The sequence below is a fragment of the Pseudorca crassidens genome, chromosome 7, assembly GCF_039906515.1.
Source record: "Pseudorca crassidens isolate mPseCra1 chromosome 7, mPseCra1.hap1, whole genome shotgun sequence".
Classification (NCBI taxonomy): Eukaryota; Metazoa; Chordata; class Mammalia; order Artiodactyla; family Delphinidae; genus Pseudorca; species Pseudorca crassidens.
In genome coordinates, this window is record NC_090302.1 from 24,085,519 (window position 1) to 24,102,339 (window position 16,821).

Below are 16,821 nucleotides of genomic sequence, written 5' to 3' on the forward strand. Positions count from 1 at the left end.
AGTGGTGGCAGGATTTCAAAAGTCCATCCCACCACCAGCAGCAGCTCAGTTGCCAAGGGCTTTCCCCGAAAGAACAAGTTACCTTGGTTTTGACCAACTTGGCAGAAGATGGGTTTTTGATTTGATGGCAAATAGGCTCAGAGCTGTCATATCTTATGACTTGGCTGGGCCTGGGAAGGTTAATGTCAGAAGTCTGGGACAGAGAAAAAGGGTCACTACTTGGACGTAGACTCTCCCAATAGGAGTGGAACAGGGACCGGGGAGACAAACCCAGATGTACGTGATGGGGTAGGGGTGATATCTAGTTCTGCGTTGTCCAATATGGTAACCACTAATCAGATTGATATTTAAATTAAAATGAGGACCTTCCTGGTGGCACAGTGGTTAAGAATCCATTTACTAATGCAGGGGACACAGGTTCGATCCTTGGTCTGGGAAGATCCCACATGCCGCAGAGCAACTAAGCCCATGCGCCACAACTACTGAGCTTATGTTCTAGAGCCCGCAAGCCACAACTCCTGAGCCCGCGATCCACAATTACTAAAGCCCACGTGCCTAGAGCCTGTGCTCTGCAACAAGAGAAGCCACCGCAATGAGAAGCCCGCACACTGCAACAAAGTGTAGCCCCCGCTCACCATAACTAGAGAAAGCCCGCATGCAGCAACGAAGACCCAACGCAGCCAAAAATAAAAAATTAAATAAATTAAAATGAAATAAAATTAAATATTTAATATCTTACTAGCCTCCTTGCAAGTGTTCAATAGTCACATGTGGCTAGTGGTTGCCATATTAGACAGCACAGATGTAGAATGTTCCCATCACTGCAGAAAGTTCTGTTGGACAGCAGTGATTTTAGACCATTGGATACAGAACCAAAGGTAAGCAGTTGGCTAAGAGAGAGTAAGAGATAGGTGAGCACATCAAGCATGTCAGGTAAGAGGGGGCTACACCTTGGGCTTCCCTGGTGGTGCAGTGGTTGGGAGTCCGCCTGCCGATGCAGGGGACACGGGTTCGTGCCCCGGTCCGGGAGGATCCCACATGCCGTGGAGCGGCTGGGCCTGTGGGCCGTGGCCGCTGGGCCTGCGCGTCCGGAGCCTGTGCTCCGCGACGGGAGAGGCCCGCGTACTGCAAAAAAAAAAAAAAAAAAAAAAAGAGGGGGCTACACCTAAGATGAAGGCAGGGAGGCAGCAAGGTGGGCGGGCACTATAGAAATGCCCCCCTTCCCTTCTCTGTGGTCATCGGCAGCATGAATGTTAGGGCTATCGCATCAGAGCCACGTGTGTTTCCCCAAAGCGGGATGCACATCCTTCAGGGAAGAAATGGGTCTTCAGATAGGATACACATGCTAGGGTGGGCATCAGCGAAGTGGGGGACACCCCTCTTTCTCTCCGTATGTTGATCTCTGTGTCTAGACACAGGGCTGGGTTAGTAGATGTTTGGATTGGAGACCTAGGGATTAGATGTTGAGGGAGTCAGAAATTTGGGACTCAGTTGCAGTTGCCAAAAAGTCACTTTTGTCACTGCCACTTCTGAATCTAGAAGTTTAGATGACTTATGAACTCTTCATTTATTTCTGTAAATTCAGTGATGAGAATTGCTTTGCTAATGATTTGCTTAGAGATGAGTCCTTTAAAGAATGAACAAAGTGAGTCCCTATTCGAAATAATTCTCATGCTCTGTGTTCAGGAGAGAGAACAAGTGAAGCCAGCGAAAGATCTGGGACCTGGAAAATCTTTATTCTAATCTGATTCACTCCTTAAACTGTAAATTCCAAGGGGTAGCTTCAGGCATGGCTGAAGCAGCAGGCTTAACACTGCTGGTTCCCAACAATTTCAACAAGAGTTCCAGGGCTGACCTTCATTGGCCTGACATGGGTTACTGCCCAGTTTTGAACCAATAACAGGTCACTGAGAAACGTAATGCTCTGATTAGCCAGCTCTGATCATGTACCGTACCTGAGGCAGGAGGTGGGGTCAGCTTCACCTAGACCACTAGGCCTCTGAGTGGAGGTGAAGTAATTCTGCAAAGCAACCCAAACTCTGTAACCCAGAGAAGGAAAACGGACGCTAGGCTGGCCATAGCTGCCCACTACACGGTCTTTAATCCATGATAGCTATTATTATTGTAAAATCATAGCAGAAAGTTTAAGCTGACATTTACTAAACACTTGGAAGGGTAGGGAGGGCTTTGTGGGGCATCGTAAGGTCTCCATAAGTGTTTGTGGAAGGAAAAATGTGTGAAAAAACAGAAGCATACATTCAAAGGTAATCTTGTTCTATGGGAAAAGAAAAGGCATCGGAGGGAACGAGGGCGCGATTTGACTGAGTCTAGGAAACAAGCCAGGAGACAAAGGATAGGGGTAAATGGTACATTTCTGAGGGAGCTCCTTAGAGACAGGGCTAAGGGCTGTTTAATTAACATGTAAAACTGCTCTGGAGGAAGGGCGTATAGAAGGAACTCTCAGGGTTTACTGATGACAGAACTCTGGGAGTAGGGATGGGGAGGAAGACGGGAAGTTCTCATGAACCTGAGGAGGTGGGTAAGGAAGTGGTGGCTGAGCTTTAACGAGGGGAAGGCAAGAAGTGACTCTAGGGGTCAGCTTCTAACTACTGCCCGTGAAGTTGAGGAACTCAAGCTACTGCTCATGGCCAAGGAAAGGACCTGGAATTTAGTGTAGACGGTTTCTTGAGAACTTCAGCTCAAGACAGTTCCTGTTTCTAGACAGGAACACAGGTGAAACACTAAATAATCGTTTGAGGACCAAGAGGCCCGTTAAAGAATGATGTGTTGGCACACAGGATACATGCACAGTTCTGGCCCATTTTCATTGAACATAGAGGAGGTCTGAGAAACGGCCATTAAAATTTCTGAAGGGCTGGTACAGAGCTTGGATAACAGGGACAGGAAATTTCTAGGGTCCAAAAGGCAAAGATTAAGACAGAGCAATCACTGAAATATGTAACACTGAGCAGACGAAATGCAAACTTACTCATCAAATGTGGAAATTCTGGGGAGGAAACTTGGGTGACAGGAAATTTAATCAAAGGAAGGCCTGAGCCTCTGTTTTTCCTCTGTGTGGTGGAGAAAATAGTGCTTAAATCACTATTGTGATGAGGACTGAATGAGATCAGTTAGGTGACGGTGCCTGGCACAGAGGAGGTGCAGGTAAAATTAAAGCAATCTGGAGTCCCCATGGGATTCTCAGTGACATGGTATTGTCGGCAGCACATGGGAGCTCGAGTCAGGAGACATGAGTGTGAGTCTGGGCTCCAATCCAGTCTTCATTTTCTCCATCTCTAAAAGGCAAAAGCAATACCTACCCCACGGGGCTATTACGACAATGAAATGTGATCCTGCATTCATTCAATGAGTGTTTATTGAACGCGGACTACTTGCCAGACGGCAGGCTAGGTGCTGGGTGGGGATACAATGATGAATAAGGAAAAGTCTTGTCTTCATGGAGCTCAGCGTTTAGTAGGAGGGAAGGACAGAGGATAATTGCAAATTGAATGACACTTACTTTGAGAGGGATGGCACTATGACAGTGCCAAGAGGCTTTGAAAACGGCAGTGCACCAAACTAATATGATTTACCACTGCACTTGTATGCATTTCCTATCACTGCTGGAATAAATCACCACAAACTTAGTGGTTTAAAACAACACAAGGGGACTTCCCTGGTGGCGCAGTGGTTGAGAGTCTGCCTGCCGATGCAGGGGACGCGGGTTCGTGCCCCGGTCCGGGAAGATCCCACATGCCGCAGAGCGGCTGGGCCCATGAGCCATGGCCGCTGAGCCTGTGCGTCTGGAGCCTGTGCTCCACAACGGGAGAGGCCACAACAGTGAGAGGCCCGCGTACCGCAAAAAAAAACAAACCCCACAAATGTATTATCTTACAATTCTGGAGCTCAGAAGTCAGAGATGGATTTTACAGTCTGCGTTAAAAACAAAGGCTACGTTCCTTCTGGAATATCTAGGGAATAACCTGTTCTTTGCCTTCTCCAGCTTCTAGCAGCTGCCTGCATTCCTTGGCTCCTGAATGCTTCACTCTGACTTCTGCTGCCATTGTCACATCACCTTCTCTGTCTCTGACCCTCCTGCCTCCTTCTTATAAGGACCCTTGTGATTATATTGGTCCCACCTAGATGATAACCCAGGATAATCTCCCCACCTCAAACTCCTTAATTCAGTCACATCTGCAAGGTCCCTTATGCCATGTTCGGGAACATATTCACAGGTTCTGGGGATTGAGATGTGGACATCTTTGGGGGGCCATTATTCAGTCTACCACAGCACTCCTGGGCTATATAGTGTGAAATGGGCTACCCTTAGAAACCAGTAAGCACACTGGGCTACCTTTGAACACCAGCTTGCTGATGGTATTCTATTAAGTCAAGTCTTGAGGGAGGGGAGCAGAGTGGGTATTGGAAGGCTGATTGCAGGTGCCCCCTCAGAATACACTGTCACCCGGTAGATCCCTGTAGAGTCATAAAGGAAACACTAGGCAACAAGTGAAGGTCCTGGCTGCTGCCATTCAGGAGCTCTGAGACCTCGGGCAAGGATATTACTTCTCTAAGAAGTCCCAAACTCCACCTAAGTCAATGGGGACAAATAGAACTACCTGGAAGGGTTGGAGTGAGGATAATGAAAATATCATCCATGAAATCACCTAAGACAGTGCCTGATCCTCAGTAAATGGCGATTTTGGAATGCCTCCTGAATTCACCCCTCCCTTTCTCTTGCCCCTTTGCTGTGGCCACTGCCTCCGTCCAGGACTGTCAGAAACCATCATCGCTTGCCAATCATGTCACATGCCTCAGCTTGGCCGTAGTTAGGAGCAACAGTTTTAAATCCCAGCAAACGAGCCCCTATTAACCATGAAATCTGGAGCAAGTCTCTTAAGCTCTCTAAGCTTCAATTTCCTCCTCCGTACAATGGGGATAAAACCGACTATGGAACCAGGCTGTGTTGAGGATTTAGTGAGATGATGAATGGGAAGGGCTTAGCATAGTGTCAGGCACACACACACACACACACACACACACACACAAATCAGTGTTATTCTTCTCAAGAGGCCTGGCCTCCTTTCAGCCACACTGAAACCCACTTCTCCCTGAACCAGGCCTTGAACATGTATACCTGAGGGGCACCGTTCATAAACCCTTCCCTCCGCCTCCGATATTCTGTGTGTCCTATACTATCCTCCTCATGCCTCAGTTCTACTCTGCTTCTCAGTAACTTGTGCAAGCTTTACTAGCCTTCTCAGTTATGGCTATTTATGCAGGCCTCTGCCTCGATACTGGACACGAATTCCCTGAGGAAAGGTGTTCTTCTGTGTAGTCGGTTGGAAAAGTACACCCCTCCTTGCCTGGCCTCAATTTCCTTATTTGGAATGAGCCCATTGGACTGTGACGGCAGAAAGGGCCCTTCCAGCTCTGAGATCTTAAACTGACAGAACTTTAAGTAGCAGGGACCTGGTAGATTACCTAGTTCACCCCTATCCTTTTCCAGAAGGGGAAAGTGAGGGCCTGGTAGGGCCTTCGCTTAATGCGCTTCTCTCTCGGGCCTCCCAGGCAAGGCTCCCCCGAGGGCATGCAGCGCGTTTTCCTAACTAGGCAAGGGGAGACTCTCCGGCGTCTTCAGGGCTCGCGGCGCCGGAAACACGTGTGTGCTCACCTACGTGTACACACGTGAGCACACCTACAGCAGCAGGGGGCGCTCTGGCCGGCAGGGGGCAGCACAGACCCGGTTTGCAAATACCCGGCGCAGCCCCGAGGGAGGAGGGCGTGCTGCAGTCCCGGCGGTGGTAGCGGCGGTGGCGGCGGAGGCGGCGGCTATAGGTGCAGCCTCCCAGGTGGGAGGCGGGGGCTGCGGGCGCAGGAACGGGCGCCTGGGGAGCGGGCGTTCGGCTGGGCCTCCTCGGGCCTGGGCGCGGCGAGTGGGAGCGAGCGCGCCGGGAGCACGCAGGCGCCCTGCTCCGGCTGGCCCTCGGCCGGCGCGCGGCGCGGGAGCAGCCCGCAGCCCGCCCCCGCGCCCCCCGCGCCCCCCCAGTCCTCGGGCCGCCCGCGGCCGGCAGTCGGGAGCGGCCCCTTGGCGGCGAGCGCAGGCCGCCGGCCCGCCAGGGCGCGTGGCGGCGGAGGCGGCGGCGGGACGGCTCCTGGGCCGCCCCGAGCGCGCCCTCCCGCCCGCGGCCACTCGCAGCCGGCGCTGGCTGGGCCGGCGCGCCCCGCGGGCAGCCGAAGCGCGGCCTCGTCCTCGGCGGGAGCGAGCCCCGGCCCGCAGCCGGCGGGAGGCGGCGCGGGCGGCCGCCTGCACTGACGGCGTCGCGGGGCGCTCCTGGGCGGCGGCGCAGCGGCGGCGGCGCAGGGGGCGGAGGCAGGGGACGCCCCCAGCCAGGATGCTGCGGTTCCTGCGCCGGACCTTTGGCCGCCGCTCCATGCAGCGCTACGCGCGGGGCGCGGCAGGGCGCGGGACCGCCGGCCTGGGGGACGAGCGCGACGGGGGTCCGCGGGGGGGCCCGGCCGCCGCCGCCGTGTCCACGCTGCCCGCCGCGCCCGGGGGCAGTGTGTTCCCAGCCGGCGGCGGGCCCCTGCTCATGGGCTGCGCGGCCGTGCACATCTCCGCCGCCGGGGCCTCCAAGACCACCCTCTACTGCCGCGTCTTCCTGCTCGACGGGACCGAAGTGAGCGTGGACCTGCCGGTGAGTGACGGGGCCGGTCCGGGACACTGGCACCCCGCGGCCCTTGGGGCAGCTCCCTTCCCCCGATGCTTCCCTCTGGGGCGCTCCCCTTGTACCTCTCCGGGATCCCCTCCCCCTTCTGCAAGCACTCCTAGTCTGGTTCCCTCTCGGGCCACCCCGTCCTGCTCTCTTCCGGGGCCCCATCCCTGGCCCGCGCCCCCGAGTCCCAAGTCCCCGCCCCCTGGCGCGGGTGACTGGTGTTCCCCTTCTATCCCCCAGGTTCCTGCATCGGCCTTCTCGGTGCTGGATTATTGGTTAGAAAATCTCAAAGCAATGCGGGGCTGCCATGGGGTGGCCCGCTTGCCCCGACAAACTCGCCACCAGGCCTTGGTGGGACGGCAAGGCGGAGAATCCCCCTCGCCTGCTGGCCGGCAGGTGCCCCAAGTTTGGGAGCGAGTCGGGGGACCACTTCTCTCTTCTGTTCCCATCTTGGTGTACCACTCCGCCCCACCCCCCCAACCCGGTCCCATCCTAAAGAGCCCCTCTGGCTCGCTGCCTCACAGGCGGCCGGGCGACTTGGGAGCTAACTCTAGAATGGATCCTCGCGGACCAGGCCAACTTTGCACCGGCAGAGCCCCTGCTGGGGCGCTGGGAGTCGGCCCTGGGGTGCTCCCGGGCCTGGGGCGCCGGACTTTCCCCGGGGTCTGTGCGTGGAGCCGCGGAGGCACTCCAGGGCAGCTGCGCCGCGGCCTGAGCCCCGGTCACCCGCCCACAGGTGGTTGCACCCCGCCGCCTCCGGCAGAGAGCTAGGCTGGCGCTGCTGTCCCCGCCTGGGCGTCTGGCTACCAATGTGTCTTTCTAGCCGAAGGGGCCAGATCTGATCAAATCAAATCCGCACATTAGTGGGGCGCCTGCTGTGCACCCGGCGCTGCGGCAGACGGTGCCTTTGGGAATCTTTGGGTGTGACCGAGGACACAGCCACGATTGAGCTTTAGATGAATGTTACAGAGCATCTCCAGGGTTTCAAGGGAAAAAAAATAACATACCGGGACTTCGAAAGAAAGCATTTAGGCCTCCTCGGGTGGGGGAAATTGGACGTCATGAGAGAACTGGGAATATTGTAAGGGTTTTAGATGGGAAAATGAGAGCCTGCCTGGCTTGGGGTTTAACGTTTCCTTGTGTAGGTTTAATTTTGAGACAGTGTCAGTTTATGGCGATTTTATTTTTGTGGTTCCTGGTGCTCTCCATAGGATATCATTTTGTTATGATAATACCCTTTGGGGGCCTTTTTATTCATGGAAAAGGAGCCAACATTCCAGTGCTTAGAGCAGTTGTCTTTACAGTAGTATTAAAATGTTACTGCTTCCCCAAGACGGGTCTCTCCAGCTTTTATTCAGCTGGGAGAGGAGGCCTGAAGGGGCCGGGAGGGGCGGTCGGGGGGGCAGCCAGTGGTGAGGTGAGTGTGTTGCTTCTGGAGCAGGCAGCTGGTGTGTGGAGAGGATGTGGCGTATTCTGCATCTCGGATCTGGGAAAGGAATGCTCTGGTTTGGAACTTTGACAACGCTCATTGCTGATGGTTTTCTTGTCTGTTCCCTGGGGATGATTGGTTTATAAAATGTAATGCTTCTGTCAGGTTTGTGCGACAGGCTTAAGCTGTGTTTCTGGGATGAAAAATGCAAACCCAGTAAGATGCATGCGTAGTGAATAGACCCAAACAGGTACCCAAATGAACAGGTTGGGACGGGAATGCTGACGTAACCACAGCTGGTGGAACCCTGGCCCAGTGTGAGGGGAGGGGGATTTTGCATCCTAAGAGGTTTCTTCACTTTATTAAAGGCTACTTGACAAAAGAATTCACCAGGTTTTCTTATAATGGCAGATTTTTTGATGCTTTAAGATGTTATTTAGTGAACTCCCAATTTTATTTATACAGACACGCATATGTATATATACCCCGTCCAAAGGCAAATCCAGAGCAAATGCTGGCTTTTGTCATGTGAGCCCTTGCCTGGGGAGGAAGGATGGAGAAGAATAAACAGTGAGCACGGCTCATCGATTTAAAGATTTATTAGGCATTAGAACTGCATCGCACAGTCTCCTGTGCTCATCTTCCCAGATCCGAGTCTTAGTTCCTGTATTTAATTCTCAGAGTTACAAGGTGAGCTCCAGGCGGCCAGCTCCCCATGAATCTGTGGCATGCGTGTGCCTTCTCAGCCCGTTTCACCAAGCTCACTTTTTATGCTGTCCTTTTTGGCATTTAGTCCCACTGGTCATTATTCTCGTCTCCTGCGTTCCTGGATTTTTAGCGCTTCCTGGGCCCCGGGGTTGCTTTGCTGCATGGCGCACAGGATCTACCTTTGACTGCCATCTCCCTAAGCTGGATTGTCTGTCTCCAGTCACTCGCACGGGCACAAAGCACACTTGCCAGGCTAACGATAACTCTTTTGTAATTAAAACCCTCTGGTAGTGGTAGCGTCGAGAATTCGTCGCTCAGTATACTAACGCTGGTTATACATTGTCATAAGCCGCTTTATTCGCTCTAGTCAGAATGCCTATGTTCCAGAATTGCCTCGAACACAACACCCTCACTGTGATCGTGCTGGGGCACCTCGGTTTTCAGTTGTCACCATTTCTTGGGCGTCTCTGTGTGCCAAATGCTGGGCTGTGGAACCAAAGGTGAATGAGAGGTGGCCTTGAGGCTCTTGGGAAACACGTGTAGCAGAGCGTCTTTTTATTGTTAAGTGATGCTGAGTGATAACGACAGGCTCACGGGACAGGGTGCTGGTGGATGAATTGGGAGGACTTCCCAGAGACTTTGACACTTGAGGCTCTAGGATGTCAAATCCAGTGTCCCTTGTGCATTCAAAAAAAAATTTTTTTTTAATTTATTTTTTGGCCACACTGAGCGGCTTGTAGGATCTTAGTTCCCCGACCAGGGATCGAACCCGGGTTTGAACCCGGGTCCACGGCAGTGAAAGCCCGAGTCCTAACCGTTGGACCACCAGGGAATTCCCCATTTTTAGATTACCTGTTGTGTCAGGGCCACTTCTCGGTCAAGCCACGACCCAGCTGTTATATATAACAAAGGAGGAAGCAAATGACAGGGCCTGGGGCCCCTCCCCCAGGTGGTGGCCTTGTCCCCTGACATGCCTGAGTGTTCTTAACCTTTGCTGTGGATAGACAGGATATTTAAAAAAAAAAAATCCATCGGTAATGTGCAGTCTGGAGTGGGCTTGCTGTCCAAACCCAGCTTCCACCCTACAGACCAGAGTGCCACCCTGAGCCACGCCTCTTCAGAAACCCTGGCGCTGCCTTGGAAGGTGCCTCCGTGTCCGTAGCCCAGCCCTGCCCTGCCCTCAGGTGTGGTCAGGTCAGAGCAGGCAGGACTCCCTCGGCCTGCCTGAGACTCTCCCCTTCTATTAATGCAGCTGAAGATCCCATCAGTGTGCTTGGCAGCGGTACCCGCTGTTGACTCATATTAGTTCTCTGTTGACTAAAGCCCTGGCATCGCTTTTGCTCGCGCGGCTGTTGCTCAGCCCCGTCGCCCCCCTCTCCTGCATGCACAGTCTTCCAGCAGCTCTGTGTGGAAAGCCGGGAGGGCGTGTGGCTGGCTGGTCAGCACGCCCCGCCCCCATGCCTTGGAGGGCACCGTCCATTGGCCGGTATTGCATTTGCTGCAGTTGCTTTCACTGTCCCTGGAGCTCCGCAGTGACTTGTATGGTACAGGGCAAGCACCGAGAGTTTCAGGGCAGGAAGATGCATGTTTGAGTCTTGGCAGCTGGGCTGTGCAGCCCTGGGTTACTTGAATCTCGATTTTCTGGTCTTTAAAATGGGATGATTACATGACAAAAAGGGTATGAAAAGCCTCAGGAAACAGCAGGGTGCTGAAGGGTTGCTAGTAGGTTGTAATCTTACACACATCTCAGTGCCTCCTCTTTGGCCTGTGAAAAGTGATTGGGAAGTTTTCTAGAAATGAACATTAAAGGAAAAAAAAACAAAGGCTGGGAATTCCCTGGTGGTCCGGTGGTTAGGACTCTGTGTTTTTACTGCCAAGGGCCCCGGTTCGATCTCTGGTCGGGGAGCTGAGATCCCACAGCATGTGCGGTGTGCCACGCCCCCCCCAAAAGGAAAGCGGTGCCAGGAAGCCTAAACAGAGCCCAGTGCCGTGTGGCGGGGCTGGGGGTGGGGCTTGATTGAATGTGGGGGGACTGAGTAGTGGATTCTACCTTGGAGGGCAGGGTATCTTCACCCTCAATGGTGGGAAGAAATGGGGAACTACATAAGGCCCTAGGAAATAGGAGAAGGCAGCTTCTCATTTCCATTCTCTCCCAGGGTTCTGGCTGCCATGGACACGCTGCCTTATCCCAGACCTCTGGGTGGCTTGCTTTTTCCTGCTCCTGAGGGAAGGTATGGGCTCAAGGTGGCCCTCCAGGGCTTACCCTGCCCCCATCTCCAACCCCCCCCCCCCCAGACCGTGAATGAGACCATGGGGAGCTTTGGGTAACTGTGTGCGTCATGGGGTTGTGTATTTTTTTTTTAAATACCTTTGTTTTAAAAGGAGGGCTGCTGGCGAAGGAGGGGAGTGGGCAAGAGAGGTGGGTGGTGAACATCCTTCCCAAGTGGGATAGAGATGCGATCTCTAACTCTGGTTCCCCACTTGCTGGGTTGTTGGTGTTAATATGCAGGGAGGGGGAGTCTGCCAGCCTCTCCAGTGCCAGTAACATGACCCTGCGCTGGGCCAGGACTGAACAAATATTAACTTGCTAAGCACTTTCACGTGCATAATCTCATTGAATTCTGTTGCTAGTGCACTGTTGTGGATGAAGGTACAGGTCTGTTTAGTTCTGAAATAGCAAAAGGTTGGGGGCGCGGGCATGGGGAGGTAGAACTTTCCCTTACATTCTTGCATAGGGACTTAGAAAAAAATCCACTCCTTCACCACAGAAATCCTCCGCCCACAGTTTGTCCTCAAAACACGTGTCCCATCCTTCTCCGCTGCCTGACTCCTGTTGCCAGCCTCCTCCACGGTGCCTGGAGCGTTTCTCCTGCAGGAATCTGGTTCTTTGCACTTGGGTTTCCCCCTCGGGCCCGTGGCAGCTGCCTGCGGGCAGGGTCAGCTGCTGATTCATTTTGGTGTTTCTCTGCAGGTTGGCATGTGCTTTCCTCCCCCACTTGCATTTCACAGGAGAACATGTTGGCAGCAGAAAGATCAGAAAATATAGAGAAGCAAGAGAAGTTAAAAAGATCTAAAATCTCATCAGAGATAATAACCACTTTTAAAATGGTGGTGTGTGTGTCCATCTGTACTTTTCTCTTTGTTTTTAGATATGAATGTTATTTTAAGTGACGACTTTATATGGGTTGGTGAAAGTAAAGTCTCTTTCCCCACCCCTTCAGCACAAATGAATCGGGACCTAGACCCCAAGTTTGTGTCTCTTTAGGGTGGGACCCTTTTCCCCCCCTTTACAGTCCCTGGGACCTTAGCTGGGGCGGGGAGCCCCCTGTGGCCGTCTGAGCTGTGTGCCACCTACTGCCTGCCTAAGAAGAGGGCTCCCCATCCTTGGAGCCCTTCCCCACCAATCACCTCTGCTCTCTGGCAGGTTAATGTCCTGTTGATGGGGCCACAAAGTCCCCTTGCATCTGAGGGCTTGTGTTCTGAACACCTGCTTTGGGGTGGTGACCACTCTCGCCTGCCCAGGGATGCCCAGGCTCTCTTACCATCTGGGGCTCATCTGGCAGCATCCCAGGTGTGCCCCCTTTGCCCTAGGGCCCCTTCATCTCCTTCTGCAGCCTCTTTGGCTTCTCTCTGCAGCTGGATGTATCTCACTAGTCGCACTTGATTTTAATTTCTGGTTTATTTTTGTTTTCGAAAATGTTTTTGTTCGCGCACTTGTTTTCTTCAGTCAGCATAGACTTGTTGAGCACTTACCCTGCAGGAAGCGTTCGGGAGGGGTACAGGAGGGATGAGAGAGTCCCAGTCTAGAAGGGGAGACAGTGTAAATATACTAGATAACTCGGAACCCCACATGAGGTAGTACGGGTGTGAGCGATTGAACTGTGGAGTGGATTTGGGGAAGGTTTGATGCCCAAAGTGACATCGAGTTGTCCCGAAGGTTGCCTGGGAGTTCAGCTGTTAGATTTGGTCAGAGGCGTTGGGGCAGGTGCAGACGCATGGAGGATGGGAGCCAGAAAACCCCACTTGCTGGACTTGGGGCTCCTTGGGGTCGGGGAGGATTATGAGCTCCAGCTATGTCCCTGAGTCTTGAAGGAGTAAGTGAGGAACCTGTGAAGCACAGAGGAGGGTCTCAGGCTAGTAAGAGCCAGGGGCCACTGTGTGTCAGTCCTGTGCTAGTTGCCTAAGTGACTGTTTTGTTGGACCCTCACAGAACCTCTTTTGGTGGTTACTGTTGTTAGCCCTGATTTGTGAGGGGGAGAATCAGGGCTTAGCAGGCTGGATAAGAAACTTGCCCGTGTCACACAGCAAAGGCGGACTCTAGTTTCGAGCTCAGATAGTCTGCCGGGAGAAGGTTTGTGTCCTCTGACCCAGGACTGGGCATGCGAGGGGTGGGAGCGGCGGGGTTCTGAGCCTGCCCCAGAGGCCCCGAGGTGGGTGGGGACCCTGAGCCTCAGAAGGCTGTCCTCCTTTCCAGGCCACTTGGGGTTTCCAGACATCGAATTCACATCTGTACTCATATTCAGTGAGTGTAGTTTCGCCCAGAGTGCATTCTGGTTTGAGGCCCATAGTTCTTCAACACTGAGGTTGGAAGTAGCCTACATTTTTTAAAAGTGTTTAATAGAACAACACTAAAATTATCACAAAGAAAAGCATTTTACATATTCCCATCCTGCTGCATAGCAACTGGTTGGTTTCGCTGCTCCCCTCAATCTTTGTGCTTTTGCATACGTGTTTATAAACATGGTGTGCATCCTTGTGTATCCTTTTTTAATTGTTTAAAATTTTCTTCCTCCTATCCGAGCCTTCCAGACATACTTCTCACCCTTTGGTGCCCTCTTGTGCTTATTCTGGACTACTTAAATTAGCCCCTCATTCTGTGTGTGTGTGTGTGTGTGTGTGTGTGTGTGTGTGTGTGTGTGTGTGTGTGTGTGTGTGTGTGTGTGTAGGTGTGTAGTAATACCTGTCTCTACCTGTCTCTTGGGGTTGAAGGTTGATATGCAAAGCACCTGATATCTTACCTGTTAGGCATGCCTACTCCCTCAGGCTCGCAGAGTCTGTGTTACTTCTCTTAATTGCCACCATCCGGGAAGATGTTACTATCCCCTTTACTCACGGTCTCAGGGAGCAGTTGGTCCTGGGCCAGCTATAAGTGTGGTGAATTGAATCTAGGTTTCCTGACTCGTCCTCCAGTGCTCTTCCCCCAGCCCATGCGGTGCACACCTGGCCTTCCTGTTGGAAAGGTATGCCCCTTGGAACTCCTGGGGAAGGTCAGAATCCTTTGTAATTTGATGGGTCAGAATTTCATGCCATCAACCGCCCTGTCTTTCCTGAAACTTTCTGCTTTTCAGCATCTCTGGCATTTGGGTTCTGTCTACCACTTCTCAGCAATTTTTGCAGGTTCTTTTCCCCAAAGTCATAGTTGGCTGAGTGCCCAGAACTTCCTTCTTGAAGTTGAGACCTGGAGGGTTACCTCCCTGGGGCCCTGTGCCACCGGTGGCATCATCCGGAGCATCTTTGGTTCCCAGCACTGAGCCTGGTCCCAGGGCTGGAACTGCCCAGGCAGCTGGCCCGGCTGGGAGGACGTGGACTGGCAGGCTCCCCGGGCGCCTGCGGGGTCGGCATCCCTCGGCTCTGTGGCGTCTCTTCCATGCCCGTTTCCCGTCCGGGTGCTGTTGCTATCCGTGTCCTACCTCACTTGCGCTCAGGGGCGTTGAGGTGGGCCCAGTGGCACCTCTCCTTTATCCTACCGGTTTGCTTGCTCAACTGCACCTTCCCTGAGTTACGGATTTTTAAAAATTGTGGTAATACCTAAGTAGAATAAAATTTACCATTGTAACCATTTTTCGGTGTGCAGTTCAGTGGCATTGAGTACATTGACACTGTTGTGCGACCATCACCACTCTCCATCTCCAGAATGTTTTCATCATCCCAAATTAAAACTCAGTGCCCACTAAACACGAAGTCCCCATTCCTCTTTCCCCGTAGCCCCTGGTGACCTCTAGTCTGCTTTCTGTCCCTATGAATTTGACTACTCTTAGTACCTCCTGTGAGTGAAATCATACAGTACTTGTTTCTTTGTGTCTGGCTTCTTTCACTTATACCATAATGTCTTCAAGGTCCATCCATGTCGTAACATGTATCAGAATTTCCTTCCTCTGTAAGACTGAATAGTATTCCGATGTATGGATATGCCACATTTTGTTGACCCATTCATCCAAGTTTCAGACTTTGCTGCACATCCGGGCCTTGCCCGTTCACCAGTGGCACTGCCGTCAGAGACTTGGATGTCCCCAGCCCTCTCCTTGGGGATTTTGTTCTTGGCATTCTGGCATCTGCTCACCTGGGACTCATTTTATTTTATTTATTTTGGCTGTGCCAGGCCTTAGTTGCAGCGCTCGGGATCTTCGTTGCAGCGTACGACTCTTAGTTGCAGCACGCGTGCAGGATCTAGTTTCCCGACCAGGGATCGAACCTGGGCCCCTTGCATTGGGAACGCAGAGTCTTAGCCGCTGGACCACCAGGGAAGTCCCTGGACTCATCCTCCCAGTTGGCTGGTCTTTTGTCTGAGGTGCTCAGTGTTGGCAAGTCCTCTGTCCAGTCATTCTTTACATCTTTTAATGATGAAATACAAATACAAAAGAGTGTCTGTAACATGACTAGTTTTAAAGAAAAATAATACGGTGAACATCCGGGTACCCACCACCCAGCTTAAGAACAAAGAGCATCACCAGTGCTGTTAATGGCCCCCCCATGCTCCTCCCCAATGACCTTTCCCTCCCTCCTGCTCTCCTGAAGTTTGTCTCTCATCCCTTTTTTGATGAGTTTGCCTCATATGTGTGTTTCCCTAAATGATTATTGTTAGTCCTGCATGTTAGCGAACTTTATAGTAAATGGATTTTTCACTCAATACTGTGTCTGTGAGAGATTCGTCCATATTGATGAGGTAACTGTAGTTCTTGCTGCGCTGCATGAATATACCGGAATATAGTTATCCTTTGTCGGTGGACATTTGGGATGTTTTCAGTTTGGAGCTGTTAGGGAAAAAATGCTGCTTTGAACCTTCTGGAATTGGTCTTCCTGGTGCACATATGCTAGCAAGCGTCTCTCCTGGGTATGTACCAGTGGCTGGGAGGGTGGTGGGCAGGGCCTTTTAAGATCATGCGAAATTGTTTTCTCCAGAGTCCCAGCAGCACATAAAAGCGTCTGCTAACCCGTTCTTCAGCCCTTGGCATTGGACAGCTTTTCTGTTTGTCTCGTGGGAGTTAGTGGGAACTCACTGTGGTCTTCACTTTTCCCCAGTTGTTCATGGGGTGGAGTATCTTTGCCTGTGTTATGAACCATGAACGTATCTCCTCCTGGTATGCCTTGTTCTATGATGTTTGCCTGTTTTTTAGTTGCGTTGTATTTTTCTCGTCGCATTCAGCTCACTGCCTGCTGGCTTTGATGAGATTGTCTCCTATACCCACTTCCTCTTCTGAGGTCACCTCAGTGGAACAAAGGAGAACACCTCTCTGTAAGTCCCCCTTGCGGGCCTTTCCTCACTAAGCAGGAATTAACGTTTTGTTTTCCATTTCTCTGTGAATGAGCTGAAGTCTGTTGCTGCTGGTGGCTTTTGGTGAGCAGTTGCAGGGTCTATGGTATTCATTCAATTCTGCCTACTTTTTTATCCCAGTTTTTATTAATTGAAATTTTAAATGCAGTCAAAAGCACAGAGAACCCCAAGTACCCATCATATAATGAACATAATCCGAGTACCCATTGTTAAGCTTCATCTTTTATTTAATGTGGCCCCTCTCTTTTCATCTATATCTTCACCTCTGTTACTTCCCAATTCTTTTAAAACAAATTCCAAAACAAAGTCCCAATTATCTAAAAGATAAGGGCTGTGTTTTTTTAAATAGTCACAATATTATTAAAACACCTAGAGAGGGCAGACAGCAGAAGCAAGAAGAAGTACAGTCCTGCAGC

General features: G+C 52.0%; 1 protein-coding gene across 4 annotated transcripts in view; it reads left to right on the forward strand.

The window, feature by feature from the left end:
* Nucleotides 1-6,289: 6,289 nt before the first annotated feature.
* The window catches only part of EPB41L4B (erythrocyte membrane protein band 4.1 like 4B), a 144,198-nt gene continuing 133,666 nt past the window's right edge, over nt 6,290-16,821 (forward strand). For 3 of the 4 annotated variants that reach the window (XM_067743708.1, XM_067743710.1, XM_067743709.1), the window contains exon 1: nt 6,290-6,698. In XM_067743708.1, the coding sequence (XP_067599809.1) occupies nt 6,396-6,698 (303 nt within the window). In that variant the 5' untranslated portion in view covers nt 6,290-6,395. The remainder of the gene's footprint in view (nt 6,699-16,821) is intronic. The other variant, XM_067743711.1, reaches the window with a different exon arrangement.